A 20,558-nucleotide genomic window follows, 5' to 3' on the forward strand; every position below is an offset into this window, starting at 1 on the left:
TGTGCTCATTAGGGCTGATGCTCCACCACAAGTCTGTGAAGATCACCTTTGTGCTAATAAAGAGTTAATTCCAGCTTTGAACTGTATGATTTACTGCCGGCTGGTTGTTTGACAGAACCCTTTGGCTATACGGTTTATGCATATCCGATTTGCAACAGTTGCATTGACTACCTATTCTTGTTTAGACAAATTTACCCAGATTCTTAGAAAGCTGAGGTGATTTTAATCTGTTTTAGTATTTTAACTTTAGCATGGATGGAATTTTCCTGATTTTGCTGTTTTGTCTTTTGTAAATCGCTTTGTGCTGTTTAAACAAAAAAATAAAATAAAATTATGTATGAATTCGATGAAATAAACAAATGAAATAAATGAGTGCTTTTGGCTAGCTCAAATGCATCCTTGAACTGTGAACCACCTTGAGATCTTTGGGTGAAGGGCAGTTTACAAATTTAAAAGGTAAAATAAATAAAATAAACTTGCTTGCCTCTGGCCCCGCCCAACACTGTCATGTGATACACACACAAATCCAGAAGGTTTGCCAAGAGAGAAGGCAACCCTTGGGTACTGAAAAAGGGTATCCTGCCTCTGTCTTAGTGGTGTGGGACCCAGTTATTAGGAGACCCACATGTGCCCAAAAGTGCCTAGAAGCTAAGACTGGCCTTGGGGACTCTGCTGTATGACTTGCCCCACTGAGAAAAATATATATATTTAGCCAGCAACAGGGACAGAGTCTTTTCGGTGGTGGCCCCAGGATCTTTGGAACACCTTGCCCCAAGAATTTCATTTGATCCCACCTTTCGTGGTTTGTCTACTCCTCCTCCTTCAGAGGAAACTGAAGGTTGAAATGAACTCCCTCTTGTTTAGGGCAGGTCCAGTTTGTAGTTCCACTGCCCTCAGAAATTCAGACGGCCCCCTACGTTGTGGAACTCTCTTTCCACAGAGCATGTGGCAACTTCGCTGCCAAATTTTTGTTGCATGCGGAAGACGAGCCTCTCTGTGTGTCTCAGCATTTGATGCCTGAGGTATACACACCCTATTCATGCAACGGTCATTTGTTTTGGACTGTTTTTAATGTCGCATTTTTAATTGTTGCGACTTGCCCTGCGCGTGAAGGGCGGATATTAATCAAAACAACAACAACATACCAGGATAGTGATTGAGGTAGCACCAGCGGGAACGTTGAATCTGTGTGTCACAATTCCACGATCGTTGCTTTCTATTTGGGCATCAGCGGGCGACGAGCCTCCCGCTATCTGGGTTGAGATGTGGACTGGGAGGCGGGGGGCAGGTGCGCCATCTGGGAGTGAAATAGTAGCCTGGAATGAAACAGCAACATAAAAAGTTTATGACGACATCTACACATAGCTGTCAACCGCCCCTTATTTGGCGGGAAAGTCCCTTATCCCAGCTCCGTGTCCCACTGCTGTCCCTTATTGATGATGTCCCTTAAATTTCCCGGGTTTCAAAGGAAGCAGCTCCTCTCCCTCCCTTCCTGCTGGCCAGGGAGGAGGGAGGCTCCAACTGTGTTGCTTGGGTGCGTTGCTCACCCAATAAGGAGTCTAAGAACGACTGGGGGGTGGAGCTTGCATGCCTTGTGCTGATCAAATCAGCCGTGTTGCCTGGGCACTCGCCTTTGCTCAGCGCTTCCCAGCGGAGAGGTGACGGTGGTTTTTCTTGCTGCATCCCCTTTGCCAGGTTGCTGCACTGTGGGAACCACAGCTTGAGGCTTCGTTGGGCTGCTGGGCGTCTAAAATCCCTTATTTTGGCTGCTGATCCCTTATTTTCGAGGCTGCTGGTCCCTTATTTTCAAATCTGTAAGTTGACAGCTATGCATCCACAACGGGTGCCACCTTTGCTTGCATTGCTTGCAAATCCCGCCTACCCTTCTTTGTTTTCCTCTTCCCTCCCCAATCGCTTTTTGTGTGTGTGCTGTGTCTTTTGGATTGCAAGCCTGAGGGCCAAAGGACCGTCCTATTACAGTGGTACCTCGGGTTACATACGCTTCAGGTTACAGACTCCGCTAACCCAGAAATAGTACCTCGGGTTAAGAACTTTGCTTCAGGGTGAGAACAGAAATCGTGCTCCGGCAGCAGCGGGAGACCCCATTAGCTAAAGTGGTGCTTCAGGTTAAGAACAGTTTCAGGTTAAGAACGGACCTCCGGAACGAATTAAGTACATAACCCGAGGTACCACTGTACTAACTTTTATCAGTCTCTTTGGGAGCCCTAAAATGAATAAAATCTTGGAACAAACCAACAAAATGGGAAATACGTGAACAGCAGGAGACGCAATATACACACACCAGCACTTCAAAGGGAGCCCCGGGCACAAAATGGTGCTTGGTTTTGGAGAGGTCGACCGAATATGGAGATTCCACAAATTTCACCGAGGCCAGCTCCTGCTCCTCCAGCTCACCACCTATGAGAATGAAGGGAGAAGACAGTGAATTAAAGGAAACCAGTGTGGCCTTCGCTCTCTGAGGGCCTATATTCTACAATGTGTTTTTGGCACAGTCATGGTGCAATCATGGTGGACTGATCCTACTTTATTAGTTGTTCTGCAATCTCCTTATTATTATTATTATTATAGTCGTGCCTTGGATGTCGAATGGAATCCGTTCCGGAAGTCCATTCGACTTCCAAAACATTCAGAAACCAAAGCGTGGCTTCTGATTGGCTGCAGGAAGCTCCTGCAGCCAATCGGAAGCCGCAGAAGCCCTGTCAGACATTCGGTTTCCAAAAATAGTTCACAAACCAGCACAGTCACTTCCAGGTTTGCGGCATTTGGAAGCCAAAACATTTGAGAACCAGGCTGTTTGAAAACCAAGGTACGACTGTATTATTATTATTATTATTATTATTATTATTATTATTATTCTGCCTTTTCCCCAGACCAGGACTCCTGACAGCTCACGCTAATTGAAACAACACAGCTAAAATACAAAATGCTAAGAACATATAAAAGATAATTGCTAAAAAATAAATAAAATCTAATAGAATTAAAACAATATTTTTTAATGTTAATGCTCAGAGTGTGGGGAAAGAATGTGGGTAAATGATTGTTGAATTTTACTGTATTTTGTTTGTTTGTATTAAATGAAACACCAATAAAAAGCATTTAAAAACAACAACATTTTTAAAAATAAAAATCTATTAAAATATAGATAACAAAAACACCACAACACTATTAAAAGACCTTCCCTTGAAAAAAACCAGCCAGTTCCCAAAGGCCTGTTGGGATAAGAAGGTTTTCATCTGCTGGCTGAAGACAGCAAGGAAGGAGCCAGCCTGGCTTCTTCGGGGAGGGAGTTCCAAAGTATGGGAGCAGCCACCACTGAGAAGGCCGTGTCATGCATCCCCACCAAGAAGGCCTCTGAGGATGGTGGAACCGAGAGAAGGGCCTCCCCTAAAGATCTCAAAACCTGGGTCACCTTGTATGAGGTGATATGAAACTACAGCTCCCAGAATTATTTGGTGAGGGGAAGCCATGTCTAAAGTGGTTCAGACACGTCCCATTCGCAAACTTACTTGCTTTCTCTATCACAGTGGCTGCGACGTAGAGCGTCGTCCCGGCTAGACTCCTCAGGGGACGTCCCAGTTTCTCAGAGAGGAGGCTGGGTTTTAGGATGAGTGAGCCATGACCATCCGTTACCTGAATACGGAGGGAATTAGGTCAGAGGAGATGGTAGCAGAGTGGGATATAAAATTAGTTGTACCGTACTGATATTCAAGCAGGACACATTCAGAGACCTATGTGGTGTAGCGGTTAGGGTGCTGGGTTCAAATCCCTGCTCAGAGAGACCTGGGTTCAAATCCCTGCTCAGCCATAAAGTTCAGGGGCCAGTCACCATCGCCCAGCCTCACGTACCCCAGATGGTCATTGTGAGGATACAGGATGGGAGGAAAGAACCATGTGTGCCACAAATATTATATATATATATATATATATATATATATGCAGGTTTTGGTGTCCTCGGGTGTCTTCCCGTGTAAAAGTTGGGGTGTCTAGGCGACGTTTCGACGAGGTCTCACTCGTCATCTTCAGGCTGGTGCTTTCGGCTTCTTGTTACTGGAACAGAGCAGGGTCTCAGTGTTTGAGTTCCTATAAATACTGTTGAGGAGGTGTGGTGTATAGCCTCCAATGTTCTGGGCCGAGAGGAAGTTCCCAGGCTAGTGTGCCTTTTCTTCTTTTGTTCCTTAATTGTTTGAGGGATATCTTGAGTGATTTCTTGAGTGATATCCTGAGTACCACTTAGGTGGGTCATTAGGTGTGGATTAGTTGCTAAAGCCTTTGTGTCTTGACCTCTTGAACTTTGTGAAGAGTTTTTCTGAGAAGATGGCTGTACTGCATTTTGTTGTGACACCAGATCCAGAGGCACACAGAACGCCATCACCAATCAACCACACCAGACCCAAACCCAGACCCTCTCCACAGATAAATTACAGACACCATCCAGTAGCCAAACCATGGTGGCACCTCCGGATGCTGCACCCCCCTGCAATCCCTACACAGGCCACAAAACCACAGCTCGCCCCTATACACGAAGCCAAGCCAGAGCACAACAAAATGCAGTACAGCCATCTTCTCAGAAAAACTCTTCACAAAGTTCAAGAGGTCAAGACACAAAGGCTTTAGCAACTAATCCACACCTAATGACCCACCTAAGTGGTACTCAGGATATCACTCAAGAAATCACTCAAGATATCCCTCAAACAATTAAGGAACAAAAGAAGAAAAGGCACACTAGCCTGGGAACTTCCTCTCGGCCCAGAACATTGGAGGCTATACACCACACCTCCTCAACAGTATTTATAGGAACTCAAACACTGAGACCCTGCTCTGTTCCAGTAACAAGAAGCCGAAAGCACCAGCCTGAAGATGACGAGTGAGACCTCGTCGAAACGTCGCCTAGACACCCCAACTTTTACACGGGAAGACACCCGAGGACACCAAAACCTGCATTCCTATACCCGTGAAAATCTACGAAAGCATATATATATATATATATATATATATATATATATATGCATACCGTATATATATGTTTTATATATAAAGCAAAACAAACCACAATTCCCCTAGGGCCTAGGCCTTAACATAACGAGAGACTAAAATTTCATAGCTGAGTTTGAATTGAGGAGGGTAGAAGAGACCCTAATTTTGTGGGTCAGATGGAGGGCCTTAAGTCATAAGGGTATTGGAAGAGGCAAACAGTATTATTATTATTATTATTATTATTATTATTATTATTATTATTATTATTATTATTACCCCACCCATCTAGCTGGGTTTCCCCAGCTACTCTGGGTGGCTCCCAACAGAATATTAAAAACACAATAAAACATTAAACATTGAAAACTTCCCTAAACAGGGCTGCCTTCAGATGTCTTCGAAAAGTCAAATAGTTGTTTATTTCCTTGACATCTGATGGGAGGGTGTTCCACAGGGCGGGCACCACAACCGAGAAGGCCCTCTGCCTGGTTATTACTTTATTTTAGGCCTGCTTTGCTATATTACAGCAGCTGTGAGGAGTTTGTTTTTTGGCCCACTGGGCCAGATCGTTATCTCATGGCTCATCATCATCATCATATATATTTATTTACATCCTCCTTTTTCCCTAACAGAGACCACGTACATATCAATCACCGGACATCATAATAATGCCAGGTGAATGACAGGTGGGGTGGTCCTGCCCATCTGCCAAAGCCGGCCCGAATAAAGGAAATAGTGCATTTAAGCATGCGCAGAAAACTTTGCCTCGCTACGGAATCCATTCCACACACGCCGACAATGCGCTGACATCTGGGAGCAGGGTTAAAAGTCTCCAGGTATCCCACCAGCGCTCCTGATTTTAGGAGCTAAGCATCAGATGAATCACTAGCTACAAGGGGAAACTAGGAGGGCTCGACTCCATAGATAAACAACAACAACTACTACTACTATTATTATTATTATTATTATTATTATTATTATTATTATTATTATTATTATCATCATCTCTGGAAAGCCAGCAGGAAGGCCTGTGAGCTGATGAAGGGCAGGGATGTTTCTTACCGTGACTTGTTGCTCCAGTCCCGGGATGTACATTTTGCCCCCGTCTCCATCTGTCACTCCGAAACGCACGTAGGCCGTGGCAGTCACTCCCTTCCCGTAAAAAAATCTGTTGGGAGAAGAAACCGGGGATAATTCAAAGGCGAGGAGCTGGGGTGAGCATGCAGGGTACATCTCCCCACTGCCAATGCTTGCATTTAAAAGTCACAATGAACCAGGGTGGACCTAGCTTCTGTCAGGGCTTGCATACGCCTTTCGCCTCCTGTGTGGCTAAGAGGCAGAATTGCAAACGTAAGGAGATTCTTCTGGATTTCAACATGTTTCAGATCATGGTTTGAAGGTGGCTTGGTAGAAATTAACTATAGTTAGTGATTTTGTGGTTTTATATTTTGGTTTTATTCTGTGAACCGTCCCCAAGACCTGCGGGTATAGGGCGGAATATAAATTCAATTAACAACAACAACAACAAATTTTATTTATACCCTGCCCTCCCCAGCCAATGGCTCCCCAGCCATTTATACCCTGCCCTCCCTCAGGGCGGCTAACACCAAGTATAAAAACAATTGATTAAAATACAACTTAAAAATAAGATTAAAATGCAACATTAAAATGCAGCCTCATTTCAGTAGAAACTCAAATCAAAAACTTTTTGGGGATGAAAAGGTCAAATCTTCACCAAGACCAACTATCCAGACTGGTCCTACGTGGGCCAGAAAAAAGCCAGGGACAAATATAGAAATAACCAGTTAGTTTTAACCGTAGTTTGTTGTAACCAAACTATGGTTAACCAAAGGCAAAACAAAAAAATTCCAGACTCTGCCCTCCACCCAGCCACACTAATGTGGCAACATTTGTTCACATCATGCTAAACAGTGGAAAACTGTTTTACTGTAAAATAGTAAATGGGTCTATAAACCAGAAATGCAAAATTCCTTTGTGCGTATGTGAGTGTGTGTGTAAAGATGGACTGTCTGCCCTCTGGTCAAACAGGGGTCTTGTTTGAGGCCTAAAGCAACAACCACACTACACATTCTTAAGCCGTGCTGCTTTTTTGCAATATACCGTAATATATATCCTAGTGTGACCTCTGCTGAACCAAACCAAAGGCCCACTTAGTGAACAAACCACATTTGGTTGGGACCTCGATTTGGGGAACATTGAGAAAGGTGTCCCTGGGTTATAAACCTTCCAAGTATCAGACAAATCGGTCCAGGGGCTTTTGTGCTAGGCACCTTTAAAGTTTATATTTAAATAGTGAAGGAATGGCTTATATAATGTTTCAAATCAGTTAATTATATCAGAAACGCCCCAACCCGCAAGAGGAACTTACTTAGCCTGAAGGTCAATACTCAAGTCGGAGTTCTGCTGGGGTGAGGTCAGGATATATTTCCGTTCCGGGACAATTGTCACCTCAAAATGAGGCAGCACTGAGGAGAGAAAGACAGGCTGAAATTCGGCAGACGGTGCGCTAATCAGTGTTATTGTGCAAATAGCCTGTGCCATGTAAGATCTTCTGGGAAAGCTCTGGCCTACGGAGCTTTCATCTAATGCAGTTGGGAGCAGGGCCTTGTCTGCGATGGCCCCCCAATTTTATGGAATGAGACTCGCTGCCCAGGTAGGCAGCCTTTTGAAAGAGGGTTTTTGGGTTGCCTTCTGCTCCACAGAGAGGTTTCATAGCTCAGTCAGTAGAGCATGAGACTCTTCATCTCGGGGTTGCGGGTTTGAGCCACACGGTGGGTGAAAGATTCCTGCACTGCAGAGGGTTGGACTAGATGACCCTCAGGGTCCCTTCCAACTTTACAACTCTATGATTCTATATGTGCTGGCTGTGGCTGATGGGAGCGGCTCTGCAGAATTTCACATGTGGGTCTCTCCAAGTACAGTGGTACCTCGGGTTAAGTACTTAATTCGTTCTGGAGGTCCGTTCTTAACATGAAACTGTTCTTAACCTGAAGCACCACTTTAGCTAATGGGGCCTCCCGCTGCCGCCGCGCTGCTGGAGCACAATTTCTGTTCTCATCCTGAAGCAAAGTTCTTAACCTGAAGCACTGTTTCTGGGTTAGCGGAGTCTGTAACCTGAAGCGTATGTAAGCTGAAGCATATGTAACCCGAGGTACCACTGTACCTACTCAGAGATGCTTGGGACTGATTCTGGGAGCTCCCTAGGCTCCTGTATTCTCTCACCTGCCCTTCTTGTGCAGGCGGGTTACATTTTGCAATATTTGGATGCCCTGTGCACAGTGTTGAAGTGAGGCCTTTGCTAGTCTCGATGGCCCTTGTGGTCTATTCAGTGGCGTAGCGTGGGTTGTCAGCACCCGGGGCAAGGCAAGTAATTTGTGCCCCCTAACCCGTGGATTTGCGCCCCCTAACCCTAACCCCCAGAAGTTGCGCCCGGTGCGGCCGGCCCCCCCTGCACCCCCCACGCTACGCCACTGGGTCTATTCCAACTCTATGATTCTATGATTCTATATGGTGTTTCCTGCTTGGCAGGGGGTTGGACTCGATGGCCCTTGTGGTCTATTCCAACTCTATGATTCTATGATTCTATGATTCTATATGGTGTTTCCTGCTTGGCAGGGGGTTGGACTCGATGGCCCTTGTGGTCTATTCCAACTCTATGATTCTATGATTCTAGTCTTAGAGATCCTGGGAAGTGCCTCATCTTAGCCCCCTCAGCTGCCAGCTTTGTGAAGCTGCATTGTTCCGTCCCATTCCCCTCAGCCCATCAGCAGCACTCAGGTTTCTGTTACTTGAGATATGGTACCAAAACACCTGGCAGCCTAATAATTGGTTGGCACTGTGGGTTAAACCACAGAGCCTAGGACTTGCCGATCAGAAGGCCGGCGGTTCGAATCCCCACGACGGGGTGAGCTTGCGTTGCTCGGTCCCTGCTCCTGCCAATCTAGCAGTTCGAAAGCACGTCAAAGTGCAAGTAGATAAATAGGTACCTCTCTGGCGGGAAGGTAAACGGCGTTTCCGTGCACTGCTCTGGTTCGCCAGAAGCAGCTTAGTCATGCTGGCCGCATGACCCGGAAGCTGTACGCCGGCTCCCTCGGCCAGTAAAGCGAGATGAGCGCCGCAACCCCAGAGTCGGTCATGACTGGACCTAATGTTCAGGGGTCCCTTTACCTTTACCTTTTAAGAATGTACCGCTTCCTCACAAAAAGGGAGGGTTGGAGAATCGTATTATCAGGTTGTTTCAACAACCGCACCTGTTGGGCTGCTGTCTGTCACACACAGCTCTCAGCCTTAGCAGAACATACCGTATTTTTTCACCTCGAACTCAGTGGTTGTGTTGTAACCCGGAGTGGTGGTGAAATGGGCCGTGATTCGCCAAATGCCAGGCCTAGGAGGAGGGGAAGGCAGAAAGAACAGGAAGAAAACTCAAGCCAGGCCATAGTAATGCAAAGAACCAGGGAACTAGTTTAGCATATTGAACAGCAGTCCCTCCCCCCTTGCAAAAAGCTGAGTGGCAATGTATATCTAGACAGCAATAAATTTGCAAAAGCAGTTTGTACCGCTTCATAGGGGTCTATCACTCAAATGAGAAAAGCAGGTTTTTTTTTGTTTTTGTTTTAAATCCTCCCAGATGAGCACAAGCCCTAAACCAGACCTTTGCACCCTGGCCTAAAAGAACAGTTGCCAACTTCTCTGCCACTCCATGCTCCTGTGCCTTTAAAGGCTAGGTGTCCCAAGTGGCCTGATTCAGCATGAGGCAGCAAGCAACATTTGTCTGCCATGAAACGGTTGCATGCAGAAATCCAACAGGTAAAGCTTTCGTCATCATTGTTTCCTCATGAAGCCCGGGCTAAAATCCTGCCCAGCACACCGCTGCTAAAGTACAATATTTATTTCCTCTAGAACAGGGGTCTGCAACCCGCGGCTCCGGAGCCACATGTGGCTCTTTTACATCTTTGCCGCGGCTCCGGGGCGGATACTAGCGAGGGGAGGAGGTGCATTGTGCGCCCCGATACTCCCCACTGTGGCGGGCGCTGTACTGGCTGTGACGTCGCATGGGGGCGGTGCGTGCGTTAGTCACGCACCGTCCCGACGTCACCTTCCCGCCCGGTGTCAGATCGCGACTCTGGAGATATATTTGTTTTAAATGTCGCAATGGTTTTGCGGCTCCCAGTTGTTGTTTTTTCTTCGGAAACGGGTCCAAGTGGCTCTTTTTGTCTTAAAGGTTGCAGACCCCTGCTCTAGAATAAAAAAGGTTACTTCCTTATTTCAAGGTATTCCACCCTGTGGAACGCCCTCCCACCAGATGTCAAAGAGAACAACAACTACCAGACATCTGAAGGCAGCCCTGTTTAGGGAAGCTTTTAATGTTTGATGCTTTACTGTATTTTAATATTTTGTTGGAAGCCACCCAGAGTGGCTGGGGAAGCCCAGCCAGATGGGCGGGGTATAAATAATAAATTATTATTATATTATTATTATAGGTGCTTGGGTCATTAGGAAGAGCTGCTGCTTTGGGGCAGTATTTGGCTCCTGGAATCCCAACAGGGCAAGCGTAAGGAGACAAGGCCAACACCTTCACTGCTCACATACCCTCCAACATTGCTCTGATGAAAATAGGGACATCCCATTCCATAATGATAATTTTACTACTTATATCCCCACACATCTTACTGGGTTGCCCCAGCCACTCTGAGCAGCTTCCAACATATATAAAAACACAATAAAACATTAAACTTTTTTTTTAACTTCCCTATACAGGATTGCCTTCAGGAGTCAAATAACTTCATACCCTCAACCTTTCTCCAGTGAAAATAGGGACATCCTACCATACCCTCTAGGGATGCGGGTGGCACTGTGGGTTAAACCACAGAGCCTAGGACTTGCCGATCAGAAGGTCGGCGGTTCGAATCCCCGCGACGGGGTGAGCTCCTGTTGCTCGGTCCCTGCTCCTGCCCACCTAGCAGTTCGAAAGCACGTCAAAGTGCAAGTAGATAAAGAGGTACCGCTCCGGCGGGAAGTTAAATGGCGTTTCCTTGCACTGCTCTGGTTGGCCAGAAGCAGCTTAGTCATGCTGGCCACATGACCCGGAAGCTTTACGCCGGCTCCCTTGGCCTATAAAGCGAGATGAGCGCCGCAACCCCAGAGTCAGCCACAAATGGACCTAATGGTCAGGCGTCCCTTTACCTTTACCTTACCATACCCTCTAACACTTTTCTGGCGAAAATAGGGACATCCTAAAGGAAAGTGTGACATTCCGGGATCAAATCAGAAACCTGGACAGCTTCTCTAAATCAGGGATGTCCCTGGAAAATAGGGGCACTTTTAGGATCTCCACCTTTGAATTTCTGCCACCTGTCGGATTTGCCTGGACCTGATTGACACACCACTGGTTAAACTTACTCAGAGATATCGGGGATTGACAGGTGATCATTTATCACAAACTGGACCGGCATACGCTCGACTTTCCGCACCTGTATACCGCGCGGGTTCTGATGGAGACAGAGAGACAGGAAGACACCCATGTTTTGACAACAGGTAATCATGGCTACACCTGCAATTTACATATAAAGCAGTTCAGGGGTGCTAACTTGAATACAGTGGTACCTCTGGATGCAAACGGGATCCGTTCCGGAGCCCCGTTGACATCCTGAAGCGAATGCAAGCCGCGTCTGCGCGTGCGCGGGTCGCAATTCCCCGCTTGCGCGTGACATCATTTTGAGCGTCTGCGCAAGCGGCAAAACCCGGAAGTAATGTGCTCCGTTACTTCTGGGCCGCCGCGGAACGCAACCCGAAAATGCTTAAGCTGAAGCTACTTCAACCCAAGGTATGACTGTAATATATTTGGGGGGGAGCCCCGCCCCAAATAATCGATCACATGATGCTGCACGCACCCACCCACCCTTTGAATGGCAATGCCAATTAACTTGGGACGGCAGGCCCCTCAAATATTTTAGTGGGAGGGGCTGAACTGTATTGGCTTCCCCCAAAGAATTCTGGGAAGTATAGTATGCCACGCTATTTTTCTCAAAAAAGAGGTCCCAGGACACTTCCCTCATCTCTTAGAATGGCATTGGTTCCCACCTGAGAGGGGCCGGAACTGAGTTCCAGCAAATTCCGGCTGCAAAAAAAGCCCTGGTAGTATGTTATGGGTGCCGAGGCCGTCTGTTCCCCTCGCAGCACTACAGTTCCCAGAGTTCCCTGGTAGCAGGGACTGAGATAAATTCGTGGAGGATAATTCATCCTGGCTACCGATCAAGATGGTGATGTTTCACCTCCACAGTCAAAGGCAGGATACTTCTGAATAACGGGCTGGAAGCCACAAGAAGGGACAGTGCTTGTGTTGTACTAATGTCCCACTCTTGAGTTTGCCGCAGGTATCTGGTCTGCTGTTGCGAGAACAGGGTGCCATGCTATGGATTTTTTGATAAGGAGTGTCAATTTCGACCTCCCACGCCTTTACATTTTGGAACAGCGCTCTCAGTTACCTGCACAGTGACAACCACGGATTCGGAAGTTGGCCTCAGTTTGTGATCCAGGACAAAAACTCGGAAATTCACTGGAAACAGAAAAACCAAAAATGGAGTATGAGGAAGAAGTAGGAATAATAATAATAATAATAATTATACCCAGTGATCTTTTACTAGAAAAAGAGGTTATGGAACTCATCATGAACGCCTCCCTTGTTCTCTTATAATGGCAATGGTGCCCGCCTGCGAGGTAGCGAAATCTGGCTGAAATAAAGCCCTGTTTGTATCCCACCCATCTGACTGGGGGTGGATCTACACTCATGGTTTAGAACATTAAGGAAGGGTTTTCATAACGTCAATGGACACATTACGTCCTACTTTTAACGTTCACAATGCATCATTAAAATGTGACACCAGAGACCACTGCAGAGCAACCAGGAATTGGCAGTGAGAAAACAGCGTTTTTACAGAGAAAACAAGGGAAGAAACACTTTTAATTTACAAGTTTGCCCTGTGATGTTTTAGAACGATATATCTAATATCGTTCTAATAACGTTAAATAGGTCAGTGTAGATCCAGCCTGGGCTGCCCCAGCCACTCTGGGTGGCTTCCAACACATATAAATGCATAATAAAATATCAAACATTAAACACTTCCCTATACAGCAACACAAAAGGGGGGAAGAAATCTCTTTGTGGCTATAAGGATGGCATCGCACATTAAACTGCTTAATCCTACTCTAAAGTGTAGTTGCTTTTGTATCCCAGTTACATTGATAACTTAAGCCGCTGCCTTTGCAGAGTATTATGTACTGGCTTCGGCCTTGGCGGTTACTTGGCAGCCACATTCCCTGTGTGTGTGTTTGTGTGTTTGTGTGCAGCTGTGGGACTCCACAGGGCTTTGCTTACAAAAGCTGAGAAGCAATCGAGCAGGGTTGGGTGTGCAACGCGAGGTGCGGAGCAAACTGGACTTTGCTATTTCACCTTTGGACCCACGTAAATAGACATTGCCGTGTACGCGAAATGGACAATATTGAGTCAGGCTATGGGTTTTGGCAAAGGATTCTGTGAGATGGGTCTTTGTTCCCCAACCCACGTGCTGCGATAGAAGCGGTTCTCTCACAGTGCTATTTTTGTTGTTGTTTAGTCATTTAGTCGTGTCCGACTCTTCATGACCCCATGGATCAGAGCACGCCAGGCACTCCTGTCTTCAGTGCTATTTTGGATAAGGCAATAAGGAATCACAAAACTGTAGAAAGGGGATGTCTGGTGGGGAGCGGGTGGGGCCCAAAGGCTGACTGGCAATTCAAAACATCTTGAGGGCACCAGGTTGGGGGAGGCTGCTGCGCTAAGTACCGAACAGCAGCATAGGCAATGGGATCCTCGGATGAGCCCCAAAGGTACGCAGCACACTTGGCTGCTGTTCCAAGGCTTCACGCCAGGCTATGAATTTAAAGGAATCTCCCTCAACCATAAGAATCCTGGAACCAGAGTCGTCTTTCCCATAGGGCTTAGTGGTTCGTTGCGCCAGGGCGCTGGCTTCTCAGGAGCGGCCTAGCGAGGGGAGGAGCTGTGCGGCTTTGCCCCTTTCCCTGCACGCCCGCCAACTGCGCCACGCCAACTCCCGAGGCCGGAGAGCATGTCCACCATCACGTTTCCCTGCTTGATCACCGCCACCACACCAGGGATCAGGGTGTGGGGAAGGCAGAGGACATTTTCCACCTCCCTTGTTTTGGAGTTGCCTAGGGGGGCGCTGGAGGGATCTTTGCACCACAGCGCTGGAAAGGCTTAAGACGGCCCTGCCTGGAACCCATAAGAACCCCTAGAGTTCCCAGCACCCTTAGCAAACTACGGTTCCCCGGATTTTTGAGGTGGGTGGGGGGCAATGTGTTTTAAATATTTGGCGTGTATGCAGCCTCGGGCACTCAAAGCACACTCTTAATTGGGCAGCTCAGATGGCTACAGCGTGGTGCTGATAACGCCTAGGTTGCAGGTTCGATCTCCGTATGGGACAGCTGCATATTCCTGCGTTGCACGGGGTGGACTGGATGATCCTCGGGGTCCCTTCCAACACTATGATTCTATAGTATATCTATGAGCTTTCCCTCAAAGAATTGTAGACGCTGTTGTCTTGTCCCTCTCAGAGTTACAATTCCCAGCCATCTGTAACAGTGCCCAGAATTAACTTTGAGGGGGAAAATGGGCTTTATAGTGACTGGGGAAACCCAGCCAGATGGGTGGGGTATAAATAACATAGCTATTATTATTATTATTATTATTATTATTATTATTATTATTGATATAGCGTGTGCACAGGCTGAGCTTTTCTTTCGGGTGCCTCGTGGGTCTTTTAAGGGTGCATGCCCGCAAACGGAAAACGTCGGCCGAGCAGCGCCAAAATGCTCAAGGCGTTGGACTTACCCTTTTGCCGAGGGGTGTAGATTGGCTTGTCGGTCTGCAGAAGCAGGTACCCTTTCCGGGCCGTCCACCGCAGGTTGAGACTTTGAACCCCGTTCGGGAGCTGCAGGCTGCGGGCCACAAGCTGGATGTAGCCTTCCCGCCGAAGGCGAGTCAAGCCACATTGCCTAAAAAGTTCGGGGGTCACCTGAGAAAACGAGAAAGGGGTGAGACAGTGGGGAGAAGGCCCCGGGAGAGGCAAAAGGTCTTGTTTGTGCAAAACACTCTTCCTCTTGTTGGGTCTGGCTCCCCCTAGTGTTGGCATCCTTGCCTTCCGCCCAATCAGTTTCAATGGGCTCCAGGTAGCTCTAGGAGTTGCCAGTGTTGACGATTGCTTAGAACCAGGAATTATCTCCCGAGGGCAGCAGCATCTCCTACCTTCAAGGTCACTTTCTGTATATCAGGCCCGACCGTGAAGCGCACTTCGTGGGAACATAGTGTCCTGGTATACTCATTCTGGAAATAAACGGTGCCCGACAGCCCGCCTGGAGGGGCATCTTCTACCTGAAGGGCGATCGGCACCTCCACCCCCACCGTCACCACGCTGGGCGCTACCATCAGCAACCTGCAAAGTGGGCAGAGATATAATAACAGAGTTGGCCCCACTATTTCCTTCCTTTAAGCCATTCTTCATGCGGCTCTGAAAATGCCAAACACTTTTGCAAGCTGCGACAGGCGAGAAAAGGCTCTGAGGGGAGGGAGGAACAAACCAGATCATATACAGGTGCATACTTTTGGCATGTATTATTATTTTCTTTTTCAATATTATTTTTTAAAAAAACAAAATATTTAACAGGATTTAACAGTAAAAACCTCTAAGCAGCTTGGCCATTGTGAGAACAGGATGCTGGACCAGGTGGTTAATTGGCCTGATCCAGCAAATTATTCATATGCTCATTTATATATTATATGGAATAGACTGTGAATGTGAATGACAGCCTGGGCAGGCAAGCACATGAGTGGCAGAGGGAAGCAAGTTCTATCTGTGTGTGTGTGTGTGTGTGTGTGTGAGTGAGTGAGAGAGAGAGAGAGAGAGAGAGAGAGAGAGGAAGGAAGGAAGGAAGGAAGGAAGGAAGGAAGGAAGGAGAAAGGGCATGTATGCTAAGACTGCCATATGTCCTGATTTTCCAGGACATGTCCTAAAATTCGCCTCCGAAAATGGCGTCTTGGATTATTTTTCGGAAATCAGGCAAATGGCCTTGGAAAACCAGCAACAGGGGTTAAATCGCACCAAAAATGCCTTTTAAAAACTTCAAAACTCAAAAATTATTGTACCTTCAACTTAAAAAAAAAAAGCTAAACAACTTTGGTTCCCCTTTTTAAAAAAAACAACCAAAAGGACCTCAACAACTTCGGGCAAAAAAATAACTAAACAACTCTGTCCTGATTTTCACTTTTTGAGATACAACAACCCTAATGTATGCATGTGTGTCTGGGAGGGAGGGATGTGTGTTCTTTCTCTGTGTGTTTATGGAAAGCGTAATGCTGGTGGTCATCAAAAGAGGTTTAAAGACTGTCTCAAGGCAAATCTAAAAATGTAGTATAAACACTGAAATCTGGGAAACATTGACCTGTGAGTGCTCCAACTGGAGAACAGCCTTTACCAAAGGTGTCATGGGCTTTGAAGATGAACTCAGGATGCAAGGGAGAAACGTGCTAAGAGGAAGGCATGCTTGGCAAACCCTCACCATAATCAACTCCCACCCGAAAACCAATGTCCCCACTGTGGAAGGACATGTGGGTCCAGAATTGGCCTCCACAGTCACTTACGGACTTATTGTTAAAACCGTGTTTATGGATTATAATCTGACTTGGCTACAAATGAGTGCCAAAGAAGAAGAAGAATAAATGTATGTGTGTGTTTGCGAAAGAAAGATACAGATCCTGTGTGTCCCTATTTTCCAGGATTTACAGTCGTGGATTTACAGAAGCTTTCCCGGTTTCTGATTTGACCCTGAAATGTCCCAGTTTTTCTTAGGACATTCCTACTTTCATCAAATAAATGTTGGGAGGGTATGGTAGGACGCCGCTATTTTCACTGGAGAAATGTTGGAAGGTATGGAGTTGTGTGACCCACCCACCCCACACCTCCAAGCCAAGAAGAAACAACCTTTAGAAGACATCTGAAGGCAGCCCTGCATAGGGAAGTATTTTAATGCTTAATGTTTGATCGGTGCCCAATATTATCAAATAGGACATCCCTATTTTCACCGGAGAAATGTTAGAGGGTATGGAGACATAGAAGCCAACTCCTATGAAGGGGGCCTTCAGCCCCCACAATAAATATTTAGGGGGCAGAGTCCCCACAAAGTTAATGGGTAAAGGTAAAGGGACCCCTGACCATTAGGCCCAGTCGTGGCCGACTCTGGGGTTGCGGCGCTCATCTTGCTTTATTGGCCAAGGGAGCCTGCATACAGCTTCCGGGTCATGTGGCTAGCATGACTAAGCCGCTTCTGGCGAACCAGAGCAGCGCACGGAAACACCATTTACCTTCCCGCCGGAGCGGTACCTATTTATCTACTTGCACTTTGACGTGCTTTCGAACTGCTAGGTTGGCAGGAGCAAGGACTGAGCAACGGGAGCTCACCCCATCGCGGGGATTCGAACCACCGACCTTCTGATTGGCAAGTCCTATTGGGGTTCGAATCCCCGCGGCGGGGTGCGCTCCCGCTGCTCGGTCCCAGCGCCTGCCAACCTAGCAGTTCGAAAGCACCCCCGGGTGCAAGTAGATAAATAGGGACCGCTTACCAGCGGGAAGGTAAACGGCGTTCCGTGTGCTGCGCTGGCTCGCCAGATGCAGCTTTGTCACGCTGGCCATGTGACCCGGAAGTGTCTCCAGACAGCGCTGGCCCCCGGCCTCTTGAGTGAGATGGCCGCACAACCCCAGAGTCTGTCAAGACTGGCCCGTACGGGCAGGGGTACCTTTACCTTTACCTTTAGGCTCTGTGGTTTAACCCACAGCACCACCCGCTTCCCTTAAGTTAATGGGTATTCCCATTCAAATAGTGTGGGTGCACTGTGTCATGTGACAGATTATGCAGGGTGGGCTTTACCTGGGCCCCCACATTATTTTATTCAAGTTGGCACCCCTATATTTACATAGAACCTTAAGGAGAGGGACTGCGGCAAAAGTGGGTTTCTTGAGTGGGGCAAGAAAGTAGAGTCGGCCAAGTTAGACGGTTGCAGAAGGATTCATGATAGAAGTGGGTAGGAAGTTGGATTGTATCAGAAGCAGAGTGCTTACTCCCAGGAAACTGAGCATAGGGCTCCAACCCGACTCGCCCCAGTTCTGTTTGTGTCCGAGCTTCTGGCCCAACCCTGTTCCTTCCCTGATAAATAATCAAAACGCAAGCAACAAAGAAGATTTCAGAGTGGGAACAAATTTCCACTCTTTCGCAATATTGATATTGGCAGCCTTCCACAGAGTGTTGTTTCCTTAACGCCATCTCGATTATAACGAGTTGGGGAATTCCCGAGTTGAACAAACTATCACTTTTAAAAGAAAACGCTTCAAATAATAAAAGTGTGTGTGTGTGTAAACAGCACTGTTTTTTTGCTGGTTCTGCAAAAGAAAAAAGGCACATACCAATCTGCTGATGGCTCTGCACAAACCGATGCTTTAAAAACCACAGGAAGTCAGGTTCCCCCTTTTTAACAGGATGCATTGCTCTACAGCCACAGAGCTTATTAATCCACTTTAATGGTGCAGACCTAAGGTTTATGTTCAGTCTGAATAGCTCAGCTGGTTCAGATAATGCCAGGCTTGCAGGTTCGATCCCCATATGATACAGCTGCATTTCCCTGCATTGCAGGGGGTTGGACTAGATGATCCTCAGGGTAGCCCAAATCATAGCTGTCAACTTTTCCCTTTTCTTGCGAGGAATCCTATTCAGAATAAGGGAATTTCCCTTAAAAAAGGGGAAACATTGACAGCTATGGCCCAAATTTCAGTTGTATGGGTGTAAGTATATATCTCAATTTTAACTCATGAGCTATGGCTGCAATCTGCTCCGATTGTATATTTTATCTTTATGAACGCTGTTTTTATTGTATTATGTTACGTGAGCTGGTCTTTGACCATAATAAATTATCTATCTTTCTATCTATCTATCTATTTATGATCCTCAGAGTCCCTTCTGACTCTACAATTCTATGATTCCAAGTGATACTCAGAGTGCACCCATTACTGAAAGTTAGTCACCTTCATGAATTTTGATGTGTTTACTCTGAGTAGCACTAACACTGAATACCACCCTGAACGCCCCAGCATGGGCTTGGATCTTTCCCACAAAATTCTGACACTCTGGAGGCTCCCGAAAAGAATTTAACTAAGCTGTAACCTTTCCCACCATTACTTGAGATAAAATCCCATTGAATTTAGTGGTGCTTCCTTCTGAGTAAAATGCCCAAGATTGCACTCCATAGCCCTCAGAGTTACATACTATCCTGTGAAATAAATCTAATCACAAAAATTGACAATAACGTATTAATCAAAGTTAGCAATACTTGACAAGTTTGGAGGGGAAAACAAATTATTTTCTACATTCGAGAGCAGCCGATGCTTAGATAACACTATTATATGACATTTCCCCCACCTCCCTTGAAGTTCAGCATAAAACCTCATTTGCCGCATAAAAATTGCATCAACTTATATCATGCATAAAATAGTTCATTAACATAGAACCAAATCCTTCATAAGCAATCCATTTTAAAGAAGAAGAGCCAGCCGCTTAATCACTGGCAATGCATGCGAATTAATATTTATTTCCTGCGATTGTAACAACTTGTCTTTCTTCATTGAGGACCAATAACATGCCAATAGCAGCCCAGTCGGTCAGGTAAGGGAGCATAGAATTGCAGCCTAAGACTGCAACACAGTTAAAATAACTGAAACAAGCAGACAGCAGAATTACTGAGAGCATGCAGATGCCTTTGAAGAGAGCAAGCATTGCCACTTTCCCTGTGCCTTTGACACCTGGGCAACAGGCAGAACTGGGCAACAGGTAACTGGGCAACAGGTAACTGTTTGCGAAGCAAGGACCCAACACACCCACCCCACCCTTCACCTCTTGAACTTCTGCTTGCCAGGTCGTTCTTAAAGCCCATCCAGAAAAACAGAAGCTATTCTTGAGACAGGAGTCAGAAAGGGGACTGGGGACTGGCAAAGCCACATCCCTGCCCAACATATTCACCTTGGAGCGCCATGGCTCAGAGTCACCAGAGCCCCGAAGCATGCCAGCCAGAGAGGCACCCTCTTCCCAGATGCCATCTCTGGGCTGCAACCGCACAGAGTGGACAGTTCTGCTGCTCTGCCGGAGGCTGCAAGGGGATGTTGCAATTCAGTCTCGGGGCTGGACAGAAGAGGCGGGGTCAGAGGGGGAGTGATGTGCAGCTGCTATGAGCACCATTCATGGCCCAAAGCCCTGCCCTCAAGCGGGTTATGACAAGTCCAGGGAAAAGGAAAACTTAATAGGAACAGATAGGGAGAGCTAGGGATGCAGAGCACAGAAATTCAATTCCCTTCATGTTTTATTGTTTATAATCTTTTTTGTTCAGTTTTACACTACACGTCTGAATTCAAACACTAGTCATAATCATCAACATTTAGGCTTTCCTGAATCCT

General features: G+C 46.7%; 1 protein-coding gene across 1 annotated transcript in view; it reads right to left on the reverse strand.

Annotated features, from left to right (window-relative positions):
* The window catches only part of LOC114592138 (complement C4-like), a 63,287-nt gene extending 43,009 nt beyond the window's left edge, over positions 1-20,278 (reverse strand). Inside the window, exons 1-11 of the mRNA XM_077920919.1 lie at positions 20,128-20,278; positions 15,314-15,500; positions 14,900-15,083; positions 12,498-12,568; positions 11,413-11,501; positions 9,315-9,397; positions 7,382-7,478; positions 6,055-6,160; positions 3,528-3,651; positions 2,303-2,418; positions 1,146-1,316 (exon numbers count right to left, since the gene is read on the reverse strand). Of these exons, the coding sequence (XP_077777045.1) occupies positions 1,146-1,316; positions 2,303-2,418; positions 3,528-3,651; positions 6,055-6,160; positions 7,382-7,478; positions 9,315-9,397; positions 11,413-11,501; positions 12,498-12,568; positions 14,900-15,083; positions 15,314-15,500; positions 20,128-20,204 (1,305 nt within the window). The 5' untranslated portion in view covers positions 20,205-20,278. The remainder of the gene's footprint in view (positions 1-1,145; positions 1,317-2,302; positions 2,419-3,527; positions 3,652-6,054; positions 6,161-7,381; positions 7,479-9,314; positions 9,398-11,412; positions 11,502-12,497; positions 12,569-14,899; positions 15,084-15,313; positions 15,501-20,127) is intronic.
* Positions 20,279-20,558: the final 280 nt, after the last annotated feature.

Source organism: Podarcis muralis, chromosome 2 (genome assembly GCF_964188315.1).
Source record: "Podarcis muralis chromosome 2, rPodMur119.hap1.1, whole genome shotgun sequence".
NCBI lineage: Eukaryota > Metazoa > Chordata > Lepidosauria > Squamata > Lacertidae > Podarcis > Podarcis muralis.